The sequence below is a fragment of the Neopelma chrysocephalum genome, unplaced genomic scaffold (assembly GCF_003984885.1).
Source record: "Neopelma chrysocephalum unplaced genomic scaffold, ASM398488v2 Primary Assembly neopelma1_97222, whole genome shotgun sequence".
Lineage (NCBI taxonomy): Eukaryota > Metazoa > Chordata > Aves > Passeriformes > Pipridae > Neopelma > Neopelma chrysocephalum.
Genome location: NW_020925863.1, coordinates 1865956 through 1877985, shown reverse-complemented (window position 1 = coordinate 1877985; position 12030 = coordinate 1865956). Strand labels below are relative to the sequence as shown.

The following is a 12030-nucleotide window of genomic DNA, read 5'->3' as shown; positions in this document are numbered from 1 at the left end:
AGTTGCTGGTAGAGAAAATGGGAACCTGACTCCAAGCCTCTGAAGCAATAATTATGTTAAATATTTCAAAATTACGTCAGCGATTGCCATGTCAGTAGACAGAGGGGAACTTACCTAAGCTCATAATTTCTCTCTTCATCCCAGTGTTAGAATTCAGGACATTTATTTTATCAGCTTATATCAGCTTAGCTATTTTTCTCCTAATTTTCTCTTTGGAGTACTTGAACTCCACACAGGTTATTTTGGTGTCATCAAATCATACACCTCTTAAAGTAGAATTGTGTGCCATAAAATTAAAACAGTAATTCCATTTATTTGGGAGAATACGCATTCACTGTGCCATTCTTTTAGGTAACTTATTGCAACCAGCTCTGTCATGTTACTTCATTCACATTAGCTTGTGGGGTTTTTAGAGACCCCTCTCCCAGTTATTCTCTGATTCTGTTGGCACCTCAGCTTTTGCTAAAAAGCAAAAGATAAAAGGCAAGGAGAGCAAAATAAATCAACTAATATACAGAAAGAAAGACAACGTCCCATACAATCTGGGTTACCCACTGGAAGTCATGAAACATGCCTTTTCCAGCATCCAGGGACTAGTGGATCAGAGCGGCTTTAGTTTTTAACACGAAGAATCATGACAGACTCAGTGGTTGTTTGTGGAAAAGGAAAACAAAGCCATCCCTCAGCAGTGCTTAATGCTCCTATCTGGCTGCACAGGAGCATTTATTTGCTGGGTTTCAATACTCATGACCTCCCAGTGAAGTTGCTTTTACAAAAGCAAGGGCAGAAGCATATAGGTTTTAGGCACACAGGCAGCTTTGTGGCATTGGGTACAGAAGGGACCAGATTTTTCTAGGAAACCTCAGACAGGTGTGATTTACACAACTCTCAGCATTTTCTGAAAAACTGGTATTTACATATAGCCAAAGGGTCTGGAACCTTACAGATTTCACAATATGTATATTTTCCCCGAGGAAAAGAAAAGGCCTGTGTAAGTTAGCAAATTCTGGCATTTATATCTGATATATTAAATGGAACTGAGATATTAAAATATTCGGTATTTTCTCTATTCTTCTTGAAACTTAGTTTTAATTTTCACTGTTTTATTCAAAAGGAAGGCATAGAAATAGCAACCATGAGCTTAAAATCAGAGCTGTAACAGGGACTTATTATAGACAATATTTTGCAGAGTATTTCCAGTTACAGCTGCATGCTTTGAAGCTGTCAGCAGCATGCTGTTTTTCAAATAACCCTTTTTGTTGTCTTGTAGTTTTCTTTCATAACTTCCAGTCCCAGTGAATTGTTGTCAGTTTTAGCATTCAGCTGTATTAACAAGAGAGAGAGAATGAAAATACTATTTTCCAGCCCAGGTAAGAGGAATTTACCAGTGGGGAGGGCAAAGTCAGTGCAGAAGTTCTTTTGCTTGTGTTTTGTGGGAGTATGTCAAGGAACAGAGCAGTGGCCAAGGTGGAAACTGATGTTTGAAACGCATTTCCCACAGTGGATAGCATTGAATTGCTTCATTGCCCTGAGGCTTTGAGGTGGAGAGAAGCATAACTGTAATTATAAGAAAAGAAAAGGTTGATCATCATACTGGGGCTTTTTCTGTTTTCAGGGTAGGTGCAGGGAACTCTGATTAATGACAATAATAGCTACACTTATAAGCTCATCGAGCTCTACTAGGTATAGGGATGTGCATATTTTTCCCCAGCAGTTCTGACCATCAGTGAATAGAGGCATGGCTTCTTCCACAATCTGATGTCAGGCAGAGGGAAGGATGTAGAGCAGCGGCTGCTCTCTGGAACAAACGCAGAATGAACAAGTAGCAAAATACTAATGTACTGTTGAAAGGTGAAATTAGACATACGTGATTCAGTGCAGCCTACGGGGTCTGATATCTTGGCAACTGCTACAAGATATCCCCAATCTACAGACAAAATAGCCTTTGTGAAGAAGCAGAAGATTGTAGTGTGCAAGTTAATGCATCAAAAGGCCAGAAAGAGAATAATTCACTTTCACCTTGCTACAGAGGACAAGCAGCAATAAAAGCTGTGCACTATTGGCAAGCTTTTTTTGTTGCTGTTTTTAACTCAACCCTCAGTTCAGAGCTACAGCCACCTTGGCAATGTTCCAGCTGAAGCTGCTGACATCTCCCACCTAATCAAGTGCTGGATTATCTTGTCCTGATAAATTGAAGCTGGTGCCTCATGAAAAATCTTTCCTGAAGTACTTCAGTACCCTGTAATAAGATGGCAGATATCTGAATCAAGCCCCAGAGCAGACAGAACACTGTTTTTTCTACTGGCTTTTGGTGGCAAGTGTAAAGGTTTTAAGGCAAGGTGGTGTTGAGCTGGGAGCATGGTTAAGCAGGATAAATTTCACATCTGGGTGAAAGGAATCTTGAAGGTGTACTGAATACTGGTTCATACTGAGTACATACAGGCTGCACTGCTAACCAGAAAACACTTCCCCTAAAAATTACTTCTTTCATGGGTGGAGCTCTGAGGAACATACTTGTTTTGAAAAATAATTCTCTTTGGCTGCTGCACTTTCTAAGAAGAGTTGGAGTTACTGAACTATTAGAGACTTGCGTACTGTTCTCAGTCTTTTGTGACTCAATCCCTGGTCTGAGCCATTCAGGGTAAATAAGGTTTTTTCTTTCTTTAGCATATACTAAGAAAAATGTTAATATTACAGAAGCAGGGATGCTCTATATGTTGCATTTGTATATTTACTTTGACAGGTAAAACGGCCAGGATAAATCTCATTAAGATAAGGGTATTACTTGCAAGCATTTGTTTTTTTCTCTCTTGGTTTAACTCCTGGAGAAAAAGCAGCAGTTCTCAGTCAAGAAACATCTTTATGTATCACAGTCACCTATACTGTGCCTCTTGTAACACTATGTTGCTCTTTTTCAGGGGAATCCCTACATGTGCAATAATGAATGTGATGCAAGTACCCAAGAACTGGCTCATCCTCCAGAACTGATGTTTGATCTTGAAGGAAGACATCCCTCCACGTTTTGGCAGTCCACAACTTGGAAGGATTATCCAAAGCCTCTTCATGTTAATATTACGCTCTCCTGGAACAAAACCATTGAGCTCACAGATAACATAGTTATCACTTTTGAATCTGGCCGTCCAGACCAAATGATCCTGGAGAAATCACTCGACTATGGACGAACATGGCAGCCCTACCAATACTATGCCACAGACTGCTTAGATGCTTTTCACATGGATCCAAAATCAGTGAGGGATTTATCACAGCACACAGTCCTAGAAATCATTTGCACAGAGGAATACTCTACTGGGTACATGACAAATAGTAAAATAATCCACTTTGAAATTAAAGATAGATTTGCTTTTTTTGCTGGACCTCGGCTTCATAACATGGCTTCTCTTTATGGCCAGCTTGACACAACCAAGAAGTTAAGAGATTTCTTTACCATCACAGATCTGAGGATAAGACTGCTTAGGCCAGCAACGGGTGAAATATATGTAGATGAGCAACACCTGGCACGCTACTTTTATGCAATTTCAGACATAAGGGTATATGGGAGGTAAGTGAATATATAACTTCAGAAACAGGCATGTGTTTGATTTTAGAAGTTATTCAAAACCTTTTATTTCCCTAAACATGATGACATTTTCTGTGAAGACATGTTCATTGGAAATCAGGCTCACCTGAAGGCTGTTTCTGGTCATATTAGAAGTTTCTGACTCTCACAGGACAAAGTCCCGGGTGTTCGCGGGCACTAGCCTTGGATCTTGAGCCCTAGGTCTCGCAAGCAGGATAGCATTGCTTCTTATGTTGGCTCAGGAATTCACCCTGGCATTGGGACACTTTCTTCTTTTATGTAGTTGGGGCCTGCTCTGAGAGCAGTTAACTAAAAACAGAGATTCTGTTTTATCATTTGACTTTTCCAGGCCTTTAATGTAAGCTGTGATTGGTACAGCAGCTCTTGCATGAACCCTTCCCACTAGGTCCAGCTGTGAACAAGGAGGGCAGCAGAGAGTAGAGTCCATTCCTTGTACTTTAATTAGCTCTGAAATGCAGTGAAGCTGATTTAAAATGGAAAAAAACCCCAGTGTTTTAGAGAGACTGATTTGAATATAACAAAGATGATTATTCAGCTGGATTCAAGACAAAGAGTTCCCTCTAGGGCAAGCGGTAGCCAGTGTCAGGTGCTGTAGTCCCAAAAATAATAACTGTGTGATGACATTCCTATCGGGAAATCGTCTTCCCAACTCAAACTAGCAATTGACTGATGCCCCCAAGAAGGAGGGTGATCCTTTTACATGTGTCTTAGATGCCAGCTTGTTCCAAAGAAGTAAACGGGATCATCTCTGTTAGCAATTCACTCACCTCTCTAATATACCTTATCTTTCTCCTCTGTTTCTTCTACAGAGAGTTGAAGTCTTTCATTTTAAAAAACTTTTTTCTTTTTTTTTAAGAGAAGCTAAGTATCAAAACAAATGGAAAAGCTAATGCATCTTGGAAGACCAGGGGTTCTCATTGCAGACATGGAACTGAGTGAAAAAAAATAGTGACTGTGATTATATAAAACACTGGTGACTATATTTTTATTATTTCTGTGGTGAAAATCAAAATCATCAAAATATATTTCTTAGGACTGTAGATTTAGTATGTAGTTACAGTCTTCTGTGTCCACACCAAATACATACCCATACATGAAGGATCACTAATTTAACATTAGAAAGTATAAGATAAATGTTGCTGTTTTAAGAATTCTTCTTGTAATACTCATTAGTTACATTGTAAATAATATTTCCAAAGTCTTTTGGGAGGGCTAAGTGGATTGTAAGCAGCTTAAGATACTGTTTGAATTAGTTTGATAAAATTAGTCTCAGTGTAGAAAAAAAAAAATTACACCTATGTTCTATTTAATGTGTATCCTTTCTCTGCTGGGCTCCACATAGGTTAGCTCTACTGAGGCATCATATCAAAGCTCAGGATTTGAAGATCCTTAGGCTTTAAGCCTGCTCCCCATCTGAAAACCCATTTGGAGCTTAGTCTGACTTCAATTAGACTATCAGTACTTTATCAAAGAAAGCATCTGAAGGATTAAAAAAGAGTGCATTGCATGCAAATTAGAAACAGAAACCTTCTGAGAACATCTGAGACTCAGCAATCTTGTGAAAAATTATCTATAGAAATGAAGCATGACTGTACAGAGAACTTATCTGATGCTGATGCTTGTTGTCTAAATGCTGCAGTAATTGGACACATGCTTTAAAAGAAATATCTGATAGGTAATAGTACCTCACTAGATTAGATTCGTGTGAATTCTTATCACTGTTTTGCTAATGAGAAGAACAGCTCTTTAGGGATTTGGTGCGGTTTCCTTCAGTATCTTGTTAAAGACTTCAGGGCTTGCTTACTGCTAAGTAGCTGTGGGGCTGCAATACACAGCTCCTGGTTGTTAAGGTGCACCAAATGTAACTTGCAGTTAGCCCACTGTCACCTGGTTTTAGGTATTTTTTTTATCTCTACCAAAAACATTTTAGCCCCCTCCAGAGTCTCCCAATCAGCATTCCAGGCATGTGCCCTCCTAGTGGAGGGAAGCAAGGGTTACCAGGCTGGTTGTGCCACTGTTTCTGATTCAGCTGAGCTTTCCAGCTGTTACAGCTTCATTTAGGATGTTAACTGGAAATTAAGTTACAAATGTATTTTATTTTGCTACACTGTTTCATATTATGGGCTTTGAGACCCAGATATTTGTATACATTTGGTAAAGATAGCTCAGACTATTCCATGAAGATAGGATACAAAGGGACATTACCAAGGAACTTGACATGTAGTGGATGAGTGATGCTAGCAGACACCCTTTAAAGCTAGTCCTTTTTCTGAAAAACATAACCTGTAGGTTAAGTATGGTTAAAGTCACCAAAGTTCATAATAGCATATTTGTAAAGGCAGCATAAAATGTAATTTGTTTCATAATGTGTTTTAAGGGACAATGACAGTGAAAAGCATCTGTCTTAAAGCCACTGTGTTAAATATACAGGATACTGGAGTGGTTAATACTTCACAATGAATTATTGGTAGGAGATTTGCCCACTTAATATAGGGTTTGTTTTGTCATTGGTTTGCATTTTGGTGTGAAATAAGGCTGATGTATGTTGCATTAGAGATGAAAACCTGTGTCCTCTTAATGAACACCTTCCCTCCTCTATTACCACCTGTTTATTCATCTTCAATTTACCACTTCCATTGTGTATTTATTAAGGTGATGAAAAAAGGAAACAGGGCTGTTAGCAATTTCAGCAACCCCATTGTGCTCACATTATTCAAGAAACCTAATAATCCACATGAACTAATTCTGACTTACTGATGGTCTGCTTCACTAAATCAGGGTGATTTTTTCTAGTGAATAATGGACGTTGTAGTGTGCCAGTACCTTAATTAAAGAGACCCTCTCTTAGTCTTGATCTTATTTTAATTTACAGGGTAATACTACAATAATATCACTAATGGAAGGTACATTAAAGGGCATAAACTAGCATTAACTGTATTAAATTATGGCACTTGTGTTAATTAACTGCTGAAGCAAGATGGTCCAGCGACTAGAAAGGTCAACTAATGCATAAAGAAAGTCTTCTGGGATGGGAAGCTAAGAAAGAGCAGACATTTTTCCCCTGGTCTAGCCTTGCTGCAGAGGATCAGAGGATGTCCTGTGCAGTAACCTCTGGAAGGTTTCTCTCACTTTTCTGCCTGCAGAGATGGCCTGAGCTGTCTGCAGGCTCTGCCTGTCTCTGACTCCTTGTGAAGAACAGTCCTGGCAGTAAGCCATGAGGTACAGCTTCCGTTTTCAAACATTTTTTTTTGTAGAAGAAGTTCACTAAAATGCTGATAATAATTCCTTTGAAGTCAGGCAAAAGGTTCCTAGCAGATTTTGGATCAGACTGCTAAAGGTTTAACAATGTTCATTTTAAAGTATTTTTGCTCTAACTGTTATATTTTTAGTGACATCTACATTTATACACTGTAAATTAACTGTAATTTGGGATGCTAGTAAAAAAACCATTGTCCCAGTGGGTAACAGAATGACTAGATGCCTAAAACAAAGGCTCTTATTGCTTTTGAATGATTATGTTTTGATCTAAGAGCCACCAGTTTCTTTCTGACACCAGAATATCCAGCCTCTGTACAATGTTATTAAGCCCTTTGGAATTTATTTTTATACTCTTCTCTCCTTGAAGCTTCTGTATTTAAGCCCCAGGGTTTTCTGACCCCATCTCAGCTATGATTCCTGTTCCAGCAGCAAAAGGAACCTCTAACTCACAGTACACAAATGAAAAGTAACCTCAATTTTAATACTTTCTTGCTCTCACATTCTCTCTCCTAAATTTAAATCCATCTCAGAATCTGAATAAATTACTCCAAAAGAAAGTATATTTTCTACTTAGGGGTTTGGGGCTTTTCTGTCTTCTTATTCAGCCTACCCCTCCTGCCAGTTGTGACCCTGAACCGCTCAGTGAGGCTGTGGTGGCTTTGGGGTGGGTGAGTGCCCTTCCCCTGAGTGGGGAGCTCTCACTGCCACCTTCAGCAGTCCCACCGGGGAGGCTGGGCTCTACTGGTGGGCTCTACTGGGTTTCATCCTCTTGCTTATTCTGCCAATCCAGTCTGTGTATGGATTACTTGGATTAAAACTGCATGTAACTCTGTCATACACTTGGCATAATATTCCTCTGTAATTTACCCAAAACCATAAATTTTCCCTAGGGAAGTGATAATAGATAGAAATGCTGTCGTTTTATTTATAATAGAAAATGTTTTCATTCATGTTCAGCTCAGAACCAGACCATCAATATTAAGATACATAAGCTTCTAGCTTTTAAGGAGACAACTGAATACCATTCTTGCTTCTGATATTTATTTACTGTACTTGAATAGTCTTTGTTTTACAGGAACATTTGCATAAGCAGCTTGTTCTCCTTTGAGATTTCTACTAGTATTTGGAGGGAATCTAGCAGTTTCTCTGATTAAATTATGAACTCATTAGAGAACAGGAAAGAAAAAGAAATGTATGTATTTAAGTGTGTGTCAATTTATCTTTAACTCCCAAATGCAGTTTTCTTTTTTAATATATCTACTGTAATATGTCACTAAGGAAAGTGGTCCATCATTTTCTGTAAACAAATCTAGGATCATCAGGAATTGAAATAATTAAATGGTCACAGTGTATATTCACACATGAGCAGTCTCCAGTGGTTTACTCAATACAGGTGTCCTGGGTGGGTTTTACTCCTGCTTGTGTTCAGAAAATACTGGTTTCCACCCTCCATCCCAGCGACACATGTCCTGTCCATCAGCTCAGTGTGGTCGTAGTGACTGGAAGGGGAGCAGAGCAGTAGAGCCTGAATGCTGTCCAGGACTCTCATTCTGCTATATGCTTTTGAAACTAATGGGTTTAAATCACCAGGTTTCACTCACCACTCTTGCTCACTAGTATTTGATCATCTTTTCTTGGCTCGTTTTGCAAGATGTCAAGTATTTCCATACTGATTTCCCCCAACTGTCTTTTAAGGAAGCTCAGTATCGTGCAGGATCGGGGTGTTTGAGGAGATGCACCAAGCCTTTTTGTAGTATAATTCATTTTGCCATTGAATATTAAAGGAGTAGAGATAAAACTCCTGATGAAAGAAATGAGAATTTTTTCTTTCTGTGTTGCTTTGTATGCTGAAAAGCTATCCAAAGAGCCTTTCTGAATAAATTCAGTGATTCCAATAGCTTGCAGAAACTTTCTTTCCTTTAAGCTTTTCATTTGAAAAGAGTTCAATTTAATGCAAACACTGAAATAAGCTTAAGGATCTCCTGGATCACATAGACAAATGATTCCTGGCACAGGAATGTCCTTCAGATTGAAGTTAAAGCTGCAGTGGTACAACATATTATCACATTAAAAGTTTAAAAATTTCCAACTATTTCACAAATAACAGGAACTACCAACTTTTTGGTGTGTGTTTGTTTGGGGTTTTTTAAGTTTCCATTCTGATCCTTTCCATGGGTCTTAGCATGGTGGTATTGCCTGCTATCTCAGTACCTAATTACACGTGCTTAGGAGCTGATTTTTCCTGGACACTTCTCAGTGTGTGAAGTGCCACAGAAGGTAGTAGTTGAAACCAAAATATCCACATGCTTTCTCCTGACACAGGTCATGTTTCTGTCACTCTGTTAATCTTTTTTTGTTATCTGTAATAAACAAGCGCTTATTCGGCTTTCCCTGAAATATGGAAATATTTGAAACTTTGCTGTCTGTCCTCTTACTTCCCTTTAGAACAGTGCCATAGTATGTTCTGTATCACTCCCTGTGTGTTATGAGAAGTATTGAAACAAGAGACTAGTCCTGATATTAGTTTCAGATGCAATCCTGTAACTCCGGAGTAATGTTAGTGAAGTTACCTTACTAACCCAGAGAACTTCAAATGCATGTAGGAGGAACAAAGGAAAACAAGTGATGGAAAGGAAGAGTGGACAGAAGAAAGGAAAGAAACAAAGAAAAGAGGGAGGAGTACAGAAGGAAGAAGGGTATCCCAGCTTCTGCTTAAAAAAAATCAGGAAAAAAACACACCTCTCAGCCTTTTCATGCTCTCTCATCTTTGCATAATAAGGCTGATGTAAAGCAAGACAGTTCTGCTAAGTCCATTGATACAGTCACATGGAAAGACCTATTCAGAAACTGGAAAGGGAGTTAGTAAAGGTCAAGGTCTAATAGTATCATTATGTGGGGTTTGTGAGAACCCTTCCTCCCATTCCCTCTTGAGTCCATCTCTGGGATTAATGTGCCTCAGCAGTACTAGTGACTCATGCACAAAGGGAATCGTCATGGTCCCTACTTGATCACAGCAGGCTGTAGTGCAAAAAACCTCAGTAAAGCATGGGTTTAACATTTTGTTAACTGGGCTGAACGACAGGGTAAGTTTTCAACACTGCTGTAATTCTGTTCTCATAGAATATAATCTTGTTCATGGAAAATTAAGGAAAGAGCTACAGAAACAAATGGCAATGCTGCGAATTTAGCAGGCAGCAATATGGTCAGGGAAAAGGAGATGAGGAGTTATGCTGCAGGTAATATTCCCAAGAGAAAGTCTGGCTGCTGACGCATTCAGAAGAGCATAATGTTAGCTGCAACCCTTCACAGGTAAACGGGCTGTGATCTGGTTAGATTTGTGAGATACGGTAGAAATAAAAGGATGCTGAATAGCAAGTGTCATAATGACACTAAGAGGGAGCAGGAATTGGAGGACTTCTTGACATACTACCACTCCTGAGTGAGACCACCTTTAATTTTTGCAGCATACCGAGTCCTTGGAGCTTTAGAGTCTGTCTGTGAACAGCATCTGGTTGCTCTCACAACAGTTCATCCAGACCTTTATGCTGGAAATGCTCCTATACTCTGGAGTAGCATAGCTGTACTTCACTGGCAATTATTTTGACATTTTTGGGGTGATGGACACCATTTTAAAATAAGCCAAACCTAAACAAAAACATTTCAGGAAGAGACTGATAATCCATAGTTTTATACTGTAGGTTAAGTCTGATCAGGTCTTGGGACATACCACGGATAATGCAATACATGGTACATACACATGCCCCTATTCTAGTGCTGGAGAGCAGCTTTCAAAAATTATACTCTTTCTTTGAACCCTTGAGTTTATCTTCTGACTTTGATGTTTTTGCAAATGTCAGTAGTTGTCTGCTTCTTCCTTGTAAACTCCCTGGAAGACTTGTGATTCTTTTCATTTTCTTCCTTAAATCTATTTGTGTCTTTGAGGTAGCTATACAGAGTGTCTTTCCTCTCTGCCATGCAGCATGCTCACTTCCACTCCCTCCAGATGTGTGTTGTTCCATGATGTTAGCCAGTATCTGATATATTAAGACTTATAAAGTACTTTGAAATACACTTAAGAAAGATTGGTAGAGAAGCACGGTGGATGGTTATAATCTGTCCTCTGTGCACCATCACTCATAAAACAGGCATGGAAGGGAGTAGTGGTACAAATGTTAATGATAGCAATGCTGTCCCAAACGTAGAGTGACATGGTGGTTCCCATTTAACTGCCACCAGTGTTTCTGTTACGCTGCACATTAAATCTATTAACAACCAAAAATATAAAATTTTATTACAATAAGGATATATACATTGAGATATGCGTCTTCACACTCAAATAATTAGTTACCATTTACTGTTTTCACTGTGCTCGGTGACATGTGGTATATAAATCATTACAATATGTTAAATGCAAATGGTTGGTAATAGGGTAACCATCTGCTCACTGTTGGAAAGTTAGCAGAGGAATATAGTAACCTGTACTTCTAGTAACGATGCTAAACTCACATCCCTGAAATACCAAATAGCTAAAACCAGCTGCCTCCACTAATGCCAGCATTACTAATACATCTCTTACCCTTTTCATTTGCAGAAGTAAACCACATATTGTAAGAGGTAATTTTGTTCTTCATCTTGAACTTGATTTCAAGGCTAGAGTCTGTAACAGCAATGTGAACCACCATAACGCAAAGCCTGATCTTTTTCTTATATTGTGTTGAGCGCTTTTGAACAGCCAATAAATAAACAGGCTACCCACTCTTCTCAGGACATCTTTTCATCCACAAATATAATTAAACTCTCTTCCTCCCCTAACCTCAGCTGCCATGCCCTTCTTCAGGGATGACATTATTTTGTAAGTGATAGATAGTTGGCGCATTGCTGTCTGGTAACGTATTACACTAGAGACCAGCAAAAGGTGCCTGCCATCTAATAACCTCCCATGCCCTATGAGCATTAAAGATCACTGCTGCAAAGAGGGATCAATTATTTTGCCACAGACATGTATTATCAGGGGCTGTCACATACCTTCGTAATGAGCTTTTCTGGATACTCAAGCGACAAAGTAATGCATTGGAAAATTAGTAGTGGGACAAGAGTGAAGGACTGCCTGCCAAAGTTGAGGCTGTGCCTTCAAGCTAGAGCAGCTCCTTCTCCCCTTACCCATTCAGTCATCT

At 39.2% G+C, this 12030-nt stretch overlaps 1 protein-coding gene across 7 annotated transcripts in view; it reads left to right on the top strand.

Moving 5' to 3' along the window:
• Positions 1–12030, top strand: part of NTNG1 (netrin G1) — a 149526-nt gene that overhangs the window by 62696 nt on the left and 74800 nt on the right. For all 7 annotated transcript variants that reach the window (XM_027671839.1, XM_027671833.1, XM_027671834.1 and 4 more), the window contains exon 3: positions 2919–3559. In XM_027671839.1, coding sequence (XP_027527640.1) covers positions 2919–3559 — 641 coding nt within the window. The remainder of the gene's footprint in view (positions 1–2918; positions 3560–12030) is intronic.